Source organism: Microcebus murinus, chromosome X (genome assembly GCF_040939455.1).
Source record: "Microcebus murinus isolate Inina chromosome X, M.murinus_Inina_mat1.0, whole genome shotgun sequence".
Lineage (NCBI taxonomy): Eukaryota > Metazoa > Chordata > Mammalia > Primates > Cheirogaleidae > Microcebus > Microcebus murinus.
In genome coordinates this window covers 6,401,873-6,420,747 of record NC_134136.1, presented here as the reverse complement: position 1 = coordinate 6,420,747, position 18,875 = coordinate 6,401,873, and the positions used below count along the sequence as shown (strand labels likewise).

The 18,875-nt window shown below is 39.8% G+C and overlaps 1 protein-coding gene across 2 annotated transcripts in view; it reads left to right on the top strand.

Moving 5' to 3' along the window:
* Nucleotides 1-344: 344 nt before the first annotated feature.
* Nucleotides 345-18,875, top strand: part of PHKA1 (phosphorylase kinase regulatory subunit alpha 1) — a 121,268-nt gene continuing 102,737 nt past the window's right edge. Inside the window, exons 1-4 of one of the 2 annotated variants that reach the window (XM_012784356.3) lie at nt 345-815; nt 2,183-2,341; nt 6,827-6,874; nt 9,387-9,555. In XM_012784356.3, the coding sequence (XP_012639810.1) occupies nt 738-815; nt 2,183-2,341; nt 6,827-6,874; nt 9,387-9,555 (454 nt within the window). In that variant the 5' untranslated portion in view covers nt 345-737. The remainder of the gene's footprint in view (nt 816-2,182; nt 2,342-6,826; nt 6,875-9,386; nt 9,556-18,875) is intronic. The other variant, XM_012784358.3, reaches the window with a different exon arrangement.

Below are 18,875 nucleotides of genomic sequence, written 5' to 3'. Positions count from 1 at the left end.
AGGGAGTTTGTCCTTGCTTGGTTTGAGTGGGGTGAGGCGTTTCATCTGAGCTTTTAATCAAAATCTAAAATATAAAATATAATTAAGACTCGGAAATCCAATTCTTTAAACCTTAAACGCAAACGCGTCTTTCCTTTCAGTTTTGAAGTTGACCATGGCTCCCTAAAACTAGTCCCGCAGAAAAGAGAACAGCCTCTTCCACATCCCGTGTGCACAGCAAGTGTAGAAAACCTAGTCATTTGAGGTGTCTCAAAAATAAACCTCGGAAAGCACTTTGCCTACGGCGACACATTCTCGGCCGCGGGGCCCAGCGCGCAGCTGCCAGGACCCGGCGCGCCCGCCCCGCCTCCCGCTCGCGTCTCCTGGCAAGGTGGAGGCGGCGCCGCGGCCGGTGACCTGTTGGCGGCTGCCGTTCGGAGGGTCTGGGCCGCAGCGGTCTCCGGGAGTTGAGCCGGAGGATGCAGGAGCCACACGCGGAAGCTGGACCGGACTAAGGGGGGCACCGAGCGGTGACGGGGGCGCTGCGGCGGGGCCCTAGACCTCGAGAGGCTCGGGCCCGCGCCGGCGTGTGGTGGGCCCCGGAGGCCGCTGGGGCCGCGAGCGGTGGCAGGGCTCTGCCGGGCCTGGCGCTCCGGCCTCTCTCACAAGCGAGGGTGGAGCTGCGTTGGAGCCTCGTTTCTCAGGCACTGAGGGCGGCACCGGGGCTGTTTCTCTGAGGGGATTAGAAACGCGGCGCGATGAGGAGCCGGAGTAACTCGGGAGTCCGGCTGGACGGCTATGCTCGCCTGGTACATCAGACCATCCTGTGCCACCAGGTAAGTGTAGGGGTGTCGCCTGTAATCGCCAAGGATGGAGTGTGATATCCTGGACGGAAACCCTGGGCGAACTCCCGAGTGTGTGTGTGTGTGTGTGTGTGTGTCTGTCTGTAGCAGGTTCTCCCACCCCCTAGCTGGGGAGGCCCTACGGGACCCTGAAGGAAAGGTTGAGTCTGGAACACAACCAGAGTCAGTCACTGTTAGCCCTGAACCCCTTAGCCATGGCTTCGGTGCGCCCCCCCTCCCACCCTCGCCCCTGCCAGCTGGGTTCCGGTGACAAAGTTGCAAGATGTGTTGACACTTGTTTATTAACACCCCCGCACCACGAATTTAGGAGTCTTCTCCTTCCCCTCCCTCCGCAAAAAGAGGTAGGGGACCATTTATCTTACGCCTAGACTATTGTGAAGATCGGAGGCCCTTTGTATGCACCGTTAATTATATTTTTTCTACTCCTTTACTGCTGGTTTTTCATTAATAGTTCATTTTTCTAAGTGGAAAGTTAACACTTTCTTTTAATAATACCCTTTAATTTAATTTAATTTAATAATACCTTTAATTTAATTTAATAATACCTTTAACACATTGACTGCCACACTAGGAAAAAAAATTTTTCCTTGGGGCCACGATGTTTTATTACAAAAATAGAATAAAAACTTCAAAAACAAAACGATCCTAATTTAATGAAAAATTTGTTTTTTTATTGTTTTCTGTGTGTGAGTTATATGCAGCTTGAAAAATAGTTCTCGAGGCTCCCAAGGTGAAGAGACATGAGTTGCATGTGATTCACGAGACCCTGGGTTCAAAACTAGTGTGAGTTAAATACAACTCACATGGCAGTTAATGTGTTAATAATGCCTCTTAGTAATACCCACATTTCTGTCTTGTAAGGTTTCAGCCACCTTTCCCCTTATTCAAGCTAGCATATGCAAAGGGTACAAACTTGCCATTATAAGATGAGTAAGTTCTGGTGATCTAATGTACAGCAGCATGGTGACTGTAGTTAATATTGTATTGTATACTTGAAATTTGCAAGAGAGAATATATCAGGTATTCTCACCACAAAAGAAAGGGTAACTATGTGAGATGGTGGATGTATTAAATAACTTGATTGTAGTAATCATTTCACAATGAATACATATATCAACTTATCATGTTGTACTCCTTAAATATATACAGCTTTTATTTGTTGATTGTACCACAATAAAGCTGGGGGATGGGGTGGGGAAGATAGCATTAGTCTGCAATTGGTCAGAAGAAGAGGAGGTTATAAAACTCAAAAAAGTCCCTAAGAAACTTATTCAGTGGACAGTTTCCTAATATTAACACCCCATGATTACCTGCCTGTCTTCTTTTTCTTGGCCTTGCAGAATCCAGTGACTGGCTTGCTTCCAGCCAGCTATGATCAGAAAGATGCCTGGGTCCGAGATAACGTGTACAGCATCTTGGCTGTGTGGGGTTTGGGCCTGGCCTATCGGAAGAATGCAGACCGGGATGAGGATAAGGCAAAGGCCTATGAACTGGAGCAGGTACTCAGAATAAAAATACAAAGAGATCTGGAGCTGTGTGTTGTTGGGGGTTGGGAGAAAAGCAGGGATTGAAGGAAATGTAACCCACAGAAGCCAAGAGAATTATATTTTGCCTTTCCCTCTTTGTCTTCATCTTCTTGAAATTACATCTCAAAAGGATTTCCTGTATTGTACTGGTGTTTTGTTTGTTTGTTTGTTTGTGTTTTTTTGCAGTGGAAACTTGAAACTTGCTGATTCAGGGGGAGAGGGCACAGTCTGTTCTAATGCAGTGGAAAATTCTATCCTGGAATCATTCCTAAAATTTATAACCCTCTTTCTAAGTAAATGTATTCTACAGTCTCTACTATGTTTATTCTCATTGAGAAAAATGTTTGGGGACAGGTATCTATGATTTTACTTTATTTTTAAAAATGATTCGTGGTATTTGTGTGAGGGTAACTGGCACAAATAAGCAGACCTTCTTGACTAAACACAAGTAAAGACTTTATTTGTTGGTTTTAAGGGGCCACTGTTTCAGAGTCTGTATCTCCCTGCCCTGGCAAAATGAGGCCAGAGACAACAGATGCCTTTAAGCTTTAAGGAACTTCCCTTCAGTAAATAGACATCCTTTATAGAACTGTTCAGACACACAGAGAGCCACATCCTCTTGAATGACCAAGAATACAATATTCTGTGCTACATGGGATTTTTAATGTTGAAGTATTCAGCTGTCAGTGAATGCTTTTCCATTAGTGGGAAAGATTCTCTTTATACCAGCTGTTTTCTCCAGTGGTCTCCCTCAGATTTAGGCAATCTGAACTCCAGTCTTCATCCATAAATCAGATTATTGAGATTTGATCATATTGCAGGGTTGCAATTCTTGGCATTAAGAAGGTCCCACTGTGTTGTCCTTAGCAACAGCAGACATTTGTTGTTCCTCCACCAAAAAAAAAGTTGTTGGAATTTTTGCTGTAGCCCACGTAGTACAGATCAATATTTTCATGACTTTTGTAAAAATATACCATTGTAGAAATTTGGAAAATATAGAATAATGTTAAAAAATCACCTGTAATCCTACCCATCCCCCAAATTCTACATCCTATTCTTTTTTTTTTTTTTTTTTGAGACAGAGTCTCGCTTTGTTGTCCAGGCTAGAGTGAGTGCCCGTGGCGTCAGCCTCGCTCACAGCAACCTCAAACTCCTGGGCTCGAGCGATCCTTCTGACTCAGCCTCCCAAGTAGCTGGGACTACAGGCATGCGCCACCATGCCCGGCTAATTTTTTTTTTATATACATATCAGTTGGCCAATTAATTTCTTTCTATTTATAGTAGAGACGGGGTCTCGCTCTTGCTCAGGCTGGTTTTGAACTCCTGACCTTGAGCAATCCGCCCGCCTCGGCCTCCCAGAGAGCTAGGATTACAGGCATGAGCCACCGCGCCAGGCCTACATCCTATTCTTAATGATGTTTTGCTATTTTGATCTCAGTATTTTGTTTATTGTTTTGTTTGGCTAGAAATTAATATCAATAGAACTGGAATTCCATAAATGGTACAATTTGACCATTTTTTCAATGCCATTAGAAGAAATCTGTTGTCTCCCTGTTTGTCAATAATTCTGCAAAGTTGACATTTTTCCTTATTTGGCCCAGGTAGAAAGAATTTAACAGAGGAAGGGGGGAAAAGTAGGGAAACACTGACTTGCCCATTCTAAAATGTTTTAATGTTCCATTAAATAACTTTTCATGTAGCCCAAAAATATTTTTCATACCACCTCAATAATAACTTTAAAATGTTTCAAAACATTATAGCAATAGAAAACATCTTTCAAAACGAAAAGTTTCTGTGGGAATTCTAAAATTTCTATGAACTTGCATTACAACTTAAAATATATTTTTATTATGTCTCATTAACTTTTTTCCTTAAACCTGATAAAGCATTAATCTAGGCCAGGGGTCAGAAAACTGTTTCTCTAAAGGGCCAGATAGTAAATATTTTACATTTTGTAGATCATATGTGGTCTCTGCCCAACCACTCAGCTCTGTGGTTGTTGTACAAATGCAGCCAGAGGCAATATATAAACAATGAACATGATTGTGTTCTAATACAACTTTATTATAAAAATAGCAGTGGACTGAGTTTGTTCCTGTTCTAGATGAGTGGTTCTAGACTCAGATGTTCAATAAATACCTGGATATACATAAACCTGGAGAGAGACAGATTTATACAGATATGGTTGTATACAGGTATATATTCTTATATAATCAGTTCACAGATATATAGATCCGTATCTTCAGAAGAGTAGGTGAGAGGGACTATCACTTGGTTTGGGTAGAAGCGGAATGTATGTGTATAATTAATGCCAGCTAATGTACCTGAATTAAAAAACAGCCAGTTTAGGAGAACACAAAGTACAGATACCTTCTGTCATTCCCACCTCCCTATGCTTCCTATTAATTTTATCCTGACTTAGAAGCTGGAACTTGAGGACAGAAATGGCTGATAAGGCCATTCCAGGAAGACAAAAATAGATAGCAATCAAGAATCCTCCACTGGGTCCTCAATTCCCCAGGTTATCTGTTTAAGTTAAAATTTTGATGGGAGTAGCAGAGCTGTATGGTAACAAGGGTTGATGGGTAGGCAAGAAAGTGACTAAGGCAGTAAAACAGCAAAGAAGAGAATGAAATGAGCTGAGAATGGTATAAAAGTTGAGTCCTGGCCAGGCATAGTGGCTCACGCCTATAATCCTAGCACTCTGGGAGGCCAAGGCAGGAGAATTGCTTGAGGCTAGGAGATTGAGACCAGCCAGAGCAAGAGCAAGACTCTGTCTCTACAAAAAACAAAAATTAGTGGGTGTGGTGGCGTGCACCTGGGCTCCCAGCTACTCTGGAGGCTGAGGCAAGAGGATAGCTTGGAGGCCCTCCATGTTTTTAAAATGAGTTCCTTTGAGCCACTTATTTAAAGAGAAGACTGTTCAAGCCCCTGCCTCTGCTTCCCACTCTAATTCATTGAATGTTGGAAAAGAATGTAGCAGAAACCTTTGAGTATGTGTGACATTTGTCATAATTGAATAAAGTCTCCCCACAAAGGAGGCTATGTTAAATGTTTTCTGTAACAGGATGTATTAAAGGGATGGTCTCTTTCATTTGGAGCGAAGTAATGATAGAGATTTTCTTGTAGGAGTTACAGTTTCATTACTTTATAATCAATGCTTCAGGCTTTAAAATGTGACAAGATCATGCACTGTCCATTCTTTTTATTTTTAGAAAATTTCTTCTTTTGATCTGTAAGGAGAGGGAACCATATATAGATAGGAATGAATTAAGGAAGGGGATTCTCCCAAAGAAGCAATTTTTATTAATATTTTTCCCTCAATAAAAGGCTTTGTAAAGAGTTGGAACATACGTTAATAGGTACTTATCTTTATCATGACTGTTGCTTACAGTTCCATTTGAATATGTTTTGAAAAAATAACAGAATTATATGACTTCCAAGGAGCAGATTAGTTTTCAGAAGTGTCCTGAAGCCACCTCTGAGCCAGCATTCCTGTAGTAACCTGGTTGGATTTCTTCTGAACTGTGAAACAGAAAGCTTCTTAGAGAAATAGACCAGTTGTTTAGTACTGTGTTCTTCCAAAACATATTGCCTACCCATGCCACTCTGGATGGGCCCTTCTAATGACATGTAGCATATAGTTGGTGGTCAGAATTTTGAAGTGTTATGATTGGAAAATAAACTGCTTTAGAAATTGTCAAAGCCTAGTAAGAGAAATAGTGATGACTTCAAACTTAAGAATCTGTGTCTTTTTTTTTTTCATGGAGAAAAGGTTGAATCATACTAACAATTCCTCTTTTATATTTATTTGAATTGAAATTTATTCTTTAGGGTAAATGTCTAGATAAATATTTCTATGAACTCTTGAAGTCTTGGCTAGTTTAGAAAAAAATAAAAGTAATGCTGTGGTGAAGCCTTACTAGGCCATAGGATGTATTTTATTTTATTTTATTTATTTCAAAGTATTATGGGGCTACAAGTGTTTTTAGATACATGGATCACTTTTGTAATGCTTGAGTCTAGGTTTAAAGTGTGCCCGTCTCCCAGATAGTGTTCATTGTACCCATTAGATAGGTTTTCACCCATCCCTTTCTCCCCTCTACTCCCCATAGGATGTATTTTAGAATATCCTCAGAGCCTTATGATTTTTAAGCTGATTTGCCCCTCTTCTCCAGGTAGAATGTCCTCTACTAGGGTGGTTGGCTTATTTTTACATAAACCTGTTAGAGCTTGGATTATTTTTTTTAACTTGATGGAATCACAAACTGTAGCTTTTGATTCCACTTTTAGCAGCAATCTGCTCTTCTGTGTACCTATAAAGTAAATGCCATGTAACTAGGAACACAGGATAGAGTTACTTGTTCTCAAAAGGTCATGTACCAACTGTGGTTGCTGAGTAAGTGTTCCTGCATCTAGGGATGTTTATAACTGTCTTGTTTCCATTTATTTCTGCAGAGTGTAGTGAAGCTGATGAGGGGGTTGCTGCACTGCATGATCAGACAGGTATGGCATTGGTAACAGCTTCCTCTCTAATAAAAGCACATTGTAATAGTATCTCTACCCCTTAGGGTATGTTTATAGCTTATACATTTTTTTCAATTTCACAAGTAGTATACACTAATTTTAGAAAATTTGGAAAATTGGGGAAAAGTCAACCATAATCTCACCATCCAGTCACCACCAAACTGTTTCCTTCGTCTTTTTTTCCCCTCTACAAATGGTTTTTTAAATGTTTCTCATCATTACTATACATACAATTATGTATATTGGGTAAAAGATGATATAAGTCTAAAAACCCTCATTCGAAACCCTTGGGACCAGATCAACTTTAGAATTAAGAATTTTTCAGAGTTTAAAACGGTAATACATTGCATATACCATATATTATCTTATGCCATCATTGGGTATAGGACAGCATTCTGTAATCAAAAACATTAATATCTCTGTAGGGAAATATGTATTTTTGCACTAAGTAGAATAAATAAAGCCAGCCCTATGTCAATTTGAATCTGGCATTGCCACCAAATGAATTTTGATGCAAAGCTTAGGGGGATAAAACGTTTTCAAAGTGTTTTAGATATTAGGATTGGAGATAAGGGACCTTGGACTTGTATCTCCTTGCAATAATAATTTGCATTTTCCTGGCCTTGAGTGAAGTTGAACTTCCTTTCATGTGTAGATTAAAAATTTACATTTCCTCTTGGGTGAATTGTCTGGTAGGTCCTTTGCCTATTTTTCTTTTTAGTTGTTTCCTTGTCGTTTGAGGAGTTTTTATAAATTATGAAAATGAATCTTTTGTCACAGGCATTGCAGTCTATCATTTATCTTTTGAGTTTATGATATTTTTCCATACAAAAGTATTTTTAATTAAAAATTGGTTTTATCCTAGGAGATCTTAAAGCATGTTACACACATTGAATCTGACCTGACTTTCTGATGATCAAGATTAAGTTTTATTAGAAGAAGAAATTGGGGCCTAGGTTAATAAAATGACTGCCCACAGGCACAAAACAAATCTAAAGTAGAAAGAAAGAAACTCCAGACTCCTGAACTTCTTTATAAGTGAAGCTCTAACTGTTGGGCTATCTCACATCTATCATTTCCCTTTTTTCCCTATATTTGCTACTTTTTTGTATTTTAGATATTTGCACTTTCTACCTTACCAAATAGATTTAAAGTCACTAATTGCATGAACCATATTTAAGGTGTAATGGTTACTTCTTGTTAACTGAAGAAAATGGTGAGATTCATAATTTGGAAAGGAGTATTTCTCATAAAGGGTTGCAGCCTGTAGGTGGCCATTCCAGCAGTCTGGAAAGCCAAGCCCCTGGCCATAGGCTGGGAACACGTGCTTCCAGGGATGGACAATGGGAAACTGGAATTTATGCTGAGCAGTGTGGACAAATATACATATTTAACAAGCTGTAGGAGGAGTCATGATTATTTATGAAAGGAAAAACATGCATGTGTGCAATTGAGCTTCATGCCCATTCATCGGTTGCATGTATAAAAATAGAAGCATTAGCATGATCCAAGGGTGGAGTTTTCGGCTCTCTGATGTCAAAAGGTGAAACAGAGGACATGAAAACCCTTATTGTGCATAATCTCTAGTCTGCTTAGAACCACTCCATGGTTGGTAGCCCCTGATCAGGAAAAAATGCTGGTCAGTTGTGCCAGAAAACGCACAAAGGAGGGAGCAGCATTAGGCCATTAGGCAGTTGATTGAAATCAGGGGTGGAGCAAGTCTTTCTGAAGGGCTGGTTCTGTTTTAGCCCTTAGGGAAGAAAGCCTAATGGTGGTTAACAAGGGAAAGGGTACGAGATGTGTCTGACTTCCCATCCTGTCCTGGCTTGGAACTCAGTTTTAAGGTTTCTCTGGGGTCCACTTGGCCAAGAGGGGGTCCATTCAGTGGGTGGGGTGGGGTGGGGCTTAGGATTTTATTTTCATTTCTCACTATCATGCATCAGAGGCATACATAATCAAATCTAAGTTTCAGGAACTAAGTCTGTCAGTTGTTCCTTGCACAATATTTCCCTTCTGACCTCTGGTTTCAGCCTTCTGTCATATCTTTTCTCAGTCACTCTGTGTGTCTATCACCAGCTCTTTTCGTTATTCCTTCAAAATGTGTCCTTTTGTTCTAATTTCCCTCAAAATTCCTACCTCAGTTTCAGGAACAAATACATCTTTTCACATTTATTTCTTACTAAGCTGTTCTCACTCAAACACTCTGAATCTCAGTTTATATATACAGTGCGGTAAAGCAACTGTCTGAAGAGTGAAAGAAAGGCAATGAATAGGAAATAACTGGCTTTAACTATTTGGTATCATTTTCTAATTAAACTGATTAAATTGAAAAACAACAATAACAGACTTTCCCGGTTGCATTATGTAAGGAAAAAGATAACACTGCATTTAGTATCTTTATATTGCAATGATATATGTTAAAGTACTACAGAAGTGTGGCATATGGATTGATTTTTCTGCATATCCTTCTTTTAATGTTTTTTTTTTCCAGGTGGATAAAGTAGAATCCTTCAAATATAGTCAGAGTACTAAGGATAGCCTCCATGCCAAGTACAACACCAAAACTTGTGCCACTGTAGTGGGTGATGACCAGTGGGGACACCTGCAGCTGGATGCTACCTCGGTGTATCTGCTCTTCTTAGCTCAAATGACTGCCTCAGGTCAGTACAAGGAGAGAAGTACTGGGAGCCCCTGAGCATGGAGCACTTGCTCTGGCACACATGGCTTCTCCAAAGGTATTAGCCAGAAAACCACATAGCTATTTGCATTGCTGAAAGAAGCACATTGGAAACATTTTGCAGATTTTATACAGAAAAACAATTTTTTGAGGTCTAGTTAATATTCTTCTGCACTGAGAAACAAGTCTATGGTACCAATTAATATTATTTTAAATTGAGAACCAGGAAGTCTGCAGCAGATCTTATTTAGATAGGTATTTTTATTGTTAATCCTCAGATAACATGAGATGGGAAAAAAGGCCTAGAGTTTATTGCTGTTCTCATGCTGTACACTGACAAGCCTGCCAGTTAGTATAAATATAAATTGAATCACCTACTTTATACTACTCTTTATGAATATATTATAAACAAGGCATCTGTATATATGCATCTAAATTATATTAAGGAAATTAGGAATCAGAATCCAAATGTTTATTTTTTATTATTGAATAATATATCCTTTTTATCCTTTGGGATGCTTTCCCTAAAAAATGAAAATGTATTATTTCTCCTAAATTAGGGTGAGAAAGATAATGTATCTGATTATATCTAGTTTATAAATTTAATGGGACCTTTGCCAGATCTTCCTGAGTAAGTTAATGTACTTCCCAAAATACCACATTTTTGACATTTCCATTTATTTATCTTACCATCTGGTTACAGAGCTCCTTGATACTAAGGGCATCCAGGATGGGAATTCCTTCAGAATACTTTTCTTCTCTTTTTCTTACAGAAATATTTGGTGATAAGCCCCCCTTTTCCCCACTAGAACACACAGCCCAGAATCTAAATAAACTTTTCTCAAAATTATGAGCTGGCCACCCAGATACTCCTTCCTTTTGCAGGGGAGGTTTCTCCCTGAATACATATACTTTTAGGCTTTATTTATTTAAATAGAATAACAGCTACAACTCCATTTCTAACACTATTTTAATATCAACTCTGGGATTTTTTCCTATCAAGCAAACAGTGTCTAAATATCCTTTATGGTTTTTTATTTTGAGCCTAGAATAGAAAAAAAATACCAAAGAGGCTCATAAGAGACATATTCATTGATTCAACAAATGTTTATTGATTCCTGACTTAACATTTAATTTTCAACTCAATTAGCTGACTTTGATAGCTGCTTGAAATAAGGTGGAAAATCAGGCCTTTGAAGGAATAAGTAGGAATAAGTAGAAATTCACAAGTCGGAAAAAGGAAGGGAGTAGCATGAGTGTAGCACAGAAGTTTGAAAGGTATTGGTTATCAAGGTAAGGCTGAGTATCTTCTATGGTTAGAGTATAAGATTCATCTGGAAAAATGGCAAATATGAGGCTAGAAATTTGGGGCTAGCTCTTTGAGGGCCTGTGTACCATGCTAAATAGTTTGGAGTTTAGTCTGTAATCAGTAGCCATTCAAGGTAGTTAATCAAGGAAGTTTCAGATCATTCACTCCATTAGTAGGAGAATAGAGTGCATGGAAGAGAAAATTAAGATGGCAGACTCCTTAGGAGGTTAGTGAAATATTTTATGTAAGGCAGTTACTTTGAAAATAAAAAGGGCAGATGTGAGATATAATTGGTAGATAGAGTGTAAAAGATCTTCGTAGAATATTTAGCAGTGTTCCGCATGGTTTTGAATACTTGAAAATCTCAACCTTGGTTAAAAGGCCTAAATAGAAGCTGACTATAATTTATAGAATGGTAGCATGAAGAGCTCTGCAGACCCTCCCCTAGGAAAACAATCATAAATACTGAAAATTATTTTTAACCCTAACAATATTTGTACCTCCATAATATGATGAAATAAAAGAAAAAAAATAAAAAACCAACCATTTAAAGTTATTAGAAATTGTCTGAAGGACAAAGCAAGTAGAGAAACATTTATTCCAGAAATCTTCTTAATCTTGGTAAGAACAGTAAAGGATTGTGGCATTTGAGTCTCAACCTACTCCCTCCTCCACCCCAACTCAGAGTGATAGAAACACTATTCAAGGTGAGTACAGCTGAGAGTACAACTCTCCCCCCTCCCCAGCTTCCAGTATAGGGATACTGTATCTCCCCAAGAGAGGTAGGTTGCCATCCTTTCTCATTCACCCCAGCTCCATATTGCAGAAGCTTTAGTCCAGGCAAGCACAGTTGACAGGCCTAGAGCTCCCTTCTTCCCCATTCCCAGCCCCATTCGTGGAGTGGAAACTTTACCCCAGGCAAGGCAGGGTGAGAATGCTAAGCCCTGATTGTCCTGGGACCACCTCTCTAGTAGGGTGGAGGTTCCACACTGGGAGAGGCAAGCTAAGGAGATCAGAGGCTACCATCTCTGCCCAGCACTCAGTTTGTAAGGCAGGGTTGTCACACCAAAAGAAATAGGCCACTGTTCTCAACATCAGCTCTGGAGTGCTGGCACAGAAATTTTGCTGGGGTGAGAGAGGCTGTAAGAATACAAAGCTCCATAGCTCTTCCCAAGAAAATTGACTGAAACAGATTATGGGAAAGTTCAAGACTAAGAGTATTCTCAGAATACAACAGAGATTTTGGTTCTAAGCAATTAAGAGGAGGCTAGTAGCCTAATAAGAGCAAGAAGCTAAGCTATAGATTAGCTAGAAGTTTTTTTTTTTTTTTTTTTTTGAGACAGAGTCTCGCTTTGTTGCCCAGGCTAGAGTGAGTGCTGTGGCGTCAGCCTAGCTCACAGCAACCTCAAACTCCTGGGCTCGAGTGATCCTTCTGCCTCAGCCTCCCGGGTAGCTGGGACTACAGGCATGCGCCACCATGCCCGGCTAATTTTTTATATATATATCAGTTGGCCAATTAATTTCTTTCTATTTATAGTAGAGACGGGGTCTCGCTCTTGCTCAGGCTGGTTTTGAACTCCTGACCTTGAGCAATCCGCCCGCCTCGGCCTCCCAAGAGCTAGGATTACAGGCGTGAGCCACAGCGCCCGGCCCTAGCTAGAAGTTTTAATAGTGAGAATCAAGCAAAGAGATAGCTAAAAAGAACCTTCCTAGTGTTGGAACAAATCTCAAAGACTTGCCACAAAGACCACATGAAAAGGGGACTGAATTTAATTGGATGAGTCTGTGGAGCAATTTGTGCCTCAGGGCATTACACAAAATAGTAGAGCAAATAGATGGAAATTCGTGCGGCAAGCATCTGAGTATGATGCCAACAGAGGTAGACACTTAACAGATCAGGCAAGAGATAGTCTATGAGGTCTCTGCTAAAATGCTGTCTTCCCAGGGTGACAGTGTACCTACCCAAGGCTACACTCTCTGAGGAACATCAGAGGCTGCATACTGAGGGGAAAATAGACTTCACTGAAATAGTCCAGCCAAGTCACTAAATAAACAAAAACAAGCCCAGGAGAGGAGGGTATCAGTATCTAGAGTTCTTACAACATACTGTCTAAAATATCCAGATTTCAACAAAAATTTGTGAGGCATGTAAAGAAACAGGAAGGTATAAGACATACATAAGAAAAAAAGCAGGTAACAGAAACTGCCTTTGAAAGGGCCCATATGTTCAACTTAGGAGACAAAGACTTCAAAATAGTTACTATAAAATGTCCAAAAATCTAAAGGAAACCATGCTTAAAAAAATAAAGGAAGGATGATACGATGAATGTACCTCATCAGATAGACAATAAAAAGATTTTTAAAAAATCAAATGGAAATTCTAGAGCTAAAAACATAGTAACCAAAATGAAAAAAAAGAAAAAATACTAGAGAGGCTTATAATAGACATGAGTTGGCAGAAGAAAGAATCGGAATATGTGAAGGTAAATCAATAGAGCAGGGGTCCTCAAACTTTTTAAACAGGGGGCCAGTTCACTGTCCCTCAGACCATTGGAGAGTGCGCACTGTGGGCCTGGGACAAGTCGGCTGCTAAGCTGCAGCAAAAACAACTGGTGGACTGGATAAATGTCCTAGGCGAGCGGCACGTGGCCTGCGAGCCTTAGTTTGAGGACGCCTGCAATAGAGAATATTCAATCTCAAGGACATAGAGAAAAAATAATAAAGAAAAATGAACAGAACCTTGGAGAAATATAGAAAACCATTTAGCACACCACCACACATGTAATGAGAGCACCAGAAATAAGTAAGAAGCAGAAAATATATTGTAAGAAATAATGACTGAAGGCCGGGCGCTGTGGCTCACGCCTGTAATCCTAGCTCTTGGGAGGCCGAGGCGGGCGGATTGCTCAAGGTCAGGAGTTCAAAACCAGCCTGAGCAAGAGCGAGACCCCGTCTCTACTATAAATAGAAAGAAATTAATTGGCCAACTGATATATATATAAAAAATTAGCCGGGCATGGTGGCGCATGCCTGTAGTCCCAGCTACCCGGGAGGCTGAGGCAGAAGGATCACTCGAGCCCAGGAGTTTGAGGTTGCTGTGAGCTAGGCTGACGCCACGGCACTCACTCTAGCCTGGGCAACAAAGCGAGACTCTGTCTCCAAAAAAAAAAAAAAAAAAAAAAGAAATAATGACTGAAAAGATCCCAGATTTGATGAGAAACATTAATTTACACACCCAAAAATCTCAATAATCTTCCAAGTAGGATAATCACAGAGATCCACACAAAGAAACATTACAGTAAAAATGTTAAAAGCCAAAACAAAGAGAAAATCTTAAAAGTAATACGAGGAAAATGACTTGTCATGCACAAGGGAACCTCAATAAGATTATCAGCTGACTTCTCATGAGAAAAAAATAGAGGCTTCTGAGCCAGTTGGATAATGTATTCAAAGGGCTGGAGAAAAGAACTGTCACCCAAGAAGATAGTATCCAGGAAAACTATCTTTCAGAAATGGAGTGAAATAAAGACATTTCTAGATAAACAAAAACTGAGAGAATTTTTTGCTAGTATGCCAGCCTACCTTAGAAGAAATACTAAAAGTTCTTTAGACTGGAAGCAGGTGAACCCAAACAGTAATTCAAATCCATGTAAAAAAGCAGACCCCAGGTAAAATTGATTATTAATACAATATAATTACATATTTCTTCATTTTTCTTTCAATTGATCTAAAAAAGCAGCTATACAAAACAATATTTTTACAGTTGTATTGTTGGGCCTATAACAAATGTAACATATTTGACAATCATATAACAAAGGAAGTGGGTAAAAACAAAGCTATATTGAAGTAAGGGAATGATACCAGATGGTAATTCCAATCTACAGGAACATATAAAAAAAAACTAGACATGATAAATTAGAAGGTTAATATAACAAACTATAAATATATAATTTTTCCTCAGCTTCTTTAAAAGATATAAAATTATATCAATTTAACAACAATTAGAGACTTTAATACCTCACTTTCAATAATGCATAGAATAAGCATAAAATCAACAAGAAAAAACTTAAATTGACTAGACCTAACACACATCTCTAGAATACTCCATCCAAAAACAGCAGAATACATATTCTTCTCATGGACCAATCTCCAGGATAGACTATATGGTAGGCCATAAAATAAGCCTCAATAAATTTGAAAGATTTCAGAATCACAGAAAGTATGTACTATGACCAAAATGAAATAAAGTTAGAAATCAGGAACAGAAAGAAATTTAAGAAACTCGCAACTATTTGGAAATTACATAACACACTCCTAAATAACCAAAGAGTCACATAAGAATGACTAGGGAAATAGAAGATACTTTCAGCTGAATGAAAAGGAAAACGCAGCATATCAAAACTTACAGGAAACAGTGAAAGCAGTGCTCAGAGGGAAATTTATAGCTGTAAACACCAATATAAACAAAGAAGAAAGACTCAAATCAGTAACCTAACATTCCACCTTAAGACACTGGAAAAAGAAGAGCAAACTAAACCCAAAGCAAGCAGAAGAAATGAATTAATAAATATTATAGCATAAATTAATGAATTAGGACATAGAAAAACAATAGAGAAAATCAATAAAAGCAAAAGTTAATTCTTTAAGATCAACAAAATTAACAAACCTTTAGCTAGTCTGAGCACAAGAAAAAGAAGACTCAAATTACTAAAATCAGGAATAAAAGAGGGGACATCACTACAACCTTACAAAAATATAAAGAATGAAAAGGAAATTTTTTTTTTATTTCGGCATATTATGGGGGTATAGATTTTAAGGTTTGAATAAATGCCCACTTCCCCCCCTCCCCCCACAAGTCTGAGTCTCCAGCATGACCATCCCCCAGATGGTGCACATCTCACTCATTATATATGTATATACCCACCCCCCTCCCCCCTGCCCAATACCCTATTACTGCAGTACCTATGTGACCACTTAGGTGCTGTTCAGTTAATACCAATTTGCTGGTGAGTATATGTGGTGCTTGTTTTTCCATTCTTGGGAAACTTCACTTAATAGTATGGGTTCCAGGTCTAACCAGGAAAATATAAGATGTGCTATATCACCATTGTTTCTTAGAGCTGAATAGTACTCCATGGTATACATACACCCCATTTTATTAATCCATTCTTGGATTGATGGGCACTTGGGCTATTTCCACAGCCTTGCAATTATGAATTGTGCTGCTATAAACATTCGAGTGCAGGTGTCTTTTTTGTAGAGTGTCATTGGATCTTCTGGGTAGATGCCCAGCAATGGGATTGCTGGATCAAATGGTACATTCACTTGTATCGCTTTAAGGTATCTCCATATTGTTTTCCACAGAGGTTGAACTAATTTGCAGTCCCACCAGCAGTGTAGAAGTATAGAATTTTTTTATTTCCATCTTGATTTCTTCATTTATGAAGTAATCATTTAGTAGGAAGTTGTTTAATTTCCACGTTTTTGTGTAGAAATGTGAGTTTCTGTTAGGGTTGATTTCTACTTTTATTCCACTGTGATCTGAGAAGGTACATGGTATGATTTCTGTTTTTTTAAATTTCTTGACATTTACTTTGTGTCCTAGGATACGGTCAATCTTAGAGAATGTCCCGTGAGCTGATGAGAAGAATGTATATTCAGTGGATTTTGGGTAGAATGTCCTGTAGATGTCAGTCAGACCCAGTTGTTCCAAGGTTTTGTTTAAGTCCATTATTTCTTTATTAATTTTCTGTTTGGAGGATGTGTCTTGTGCCTTTAGTGGGGTGTTGAAATCTCTGGTGATTATGGAGTTGCTATTAATCCATTGGCTTAGATCCAGTAAGGCTTGCCTTATGAGACTGGGTGCCCCTAAGTTAGGTGCATATATATTTAAAATTGTTATCTCTTCTTGTTGAAGTGTGCCCTTCACCATTATATAATGACCTTCTTTGTCTTTCACTACTTTTGTTGGTTTAAAAACTAAATCATCTGAAATTAGAACTGCCACGCCAGCCTTCTTTTGGCTTCCACTTGCCTGGAATACTGATCTCCACCCTTTTAGTTTTAGTCTACATGCATCCTTGCAGGTTAGATGTGTTTCCTGAAGACAGCATGTACTTGGCCTGTATTTTCTTATCCATTCAGCCAGCCTATGTCTCTTGAGTGGAGAGTTTAAGCCATTCACATTTATTGAGAGAACTGATAGGTAAGGTAGATTACTGTTCATTCTGTTGGGTTGTTATGTTGTTGCTTTGATTTCTCTCTGGAGCCATTGTAATATCTGGCCTTTAATCTTTGGGTTTTGGTTGTTTTTATATTCGTGAGTTTTTATTATGGTGTTCCGTGTATAACACTGTTTTGAGTACTTCTTGTAGGGCTGGTCTTGTCTTGGTGAATTCTCTGAGCCTTTGCTTGTCTGAGAATGTCTTTATTTCTCCTTCATATATGAAGCTTAGTTTTTCAGGGAATAAGATTCTAGGCTGGGTATTGTTTTGTTTCAGAAGAGTGAGAATGGGACCCCAGTCCCTCCTTGCTTGTAAAGTCTCATTAGAGAAGTCTGATGTTATTCGAATTGGCTTTCCCTTGTATGTCACTTGCTTCTTTCATCTTACAGCTCTTAGAAGGGCCTCTTTAGTTGATATTTTGGTCAGTTTGATGACTGCATGTCGTGACGTCTTCCTGTTTGCATTGAATTTCCCAGGGGTCCTCTGAGCTTCTTGAACTTGTATATCGAGATTTTGAGCAAGGCCTGGGAAATTTTCCTCTATTATATCTTCAAATAGCTTGTCCAACCCTTGAGTGTTGTCCTCTTCCCCTTCTGGTAACCCTATGACCTTCACATTAGGTTTCTTCACATAATCCCACATCTCTTGTAGGCTTTGCTCTTTTCTCTTGTTTCTCTGCTCTATCTCTGTGATGGTTTTATTTAGTTGGAGGGTGTTATCTTCAATCTCTGAGATTCTTTCTTCTGTTTGATCTACCCTGTTCTTGAGACTTTCCACTGTATTTTGTAGTTCCCTGAATTGATTCTTCATTTCCAAGAGTTCAGTTAAACTTTTCTTCATTGTGTCTATTTCTTTAGTGAACTTTTGTTCTAGATCCTGGAGGCTTTTTGTGGTTTCTTTGTGTTGGTTATTGAGTTGTTGTTGCACGTCGGTGAGTGTTCTTATGATCCACATATGAAATTCCTCTTCTGTCATTTTGGTTGCCTGATTTGGGTTGGTGTCCATTTCTAGGGGGCTGGTGCTCCTCTTTGGGGGTGTTTTTCCCGTTTGGTTCTTCATATTTCCCGAGTTCTTTCGGTGATTTCTTCCCATGTCGATCAGTTGTTGTTTCTTTCCTTTAGGTTTTTGTTTGGGTATTCACACGCCTTGTTTAGTTTCTGAGCTGTTAGGTGGTGTCTGTGGGTGAGATTCGACCACTCCCTGTATAATGAGTCAGTGGGTGCCGTGAAAAGGCTGTGCAGGATGCCGTCCCTTTCAGTAGGTGGCGCTTGCTTGGAGAAACAGGCTATGCTGTTGTTTTTGTGTCCTGTTATCAGCTCTTGTTCTGGGCAGAGCTGGGTGGGTAAGCCTGCCCTCAGGCACCACCAATGCCGTTAGCAGGGGTCAAAGTTCTGTTCTCTGCTTCCAGGAAAAGCTGTCAGGGCAGGGCTGGAATGGTCTCGCTCAGCCAGAAAGTCTGTGTGTGGGGGTGGGGCTGTCTGAGACCCGCAGTCTGGAGCGGGCCTTGCTTCTTTCCACCCTCCCCAACTCCGCAGCTACTCCTGGGCCTCTGCCAGCAGGCCAGAGTACACGCCACCAGGCCACCCCGGATTGTGATGCCGGCGGGGAGGTTCCCTGCGCAAGAATGCCACCTGGGCTGGGCGCACGGCCTCCCTTTGGGGGGAGGGTTGCCCTCTAGGACGCTGATCAGCCCCTGGAGGCACACACACCTCAGCAGGCTGTTCACAAATATCCCTTCTGTGCCCCGGGCAATGCTAGACCTTGGTGCAT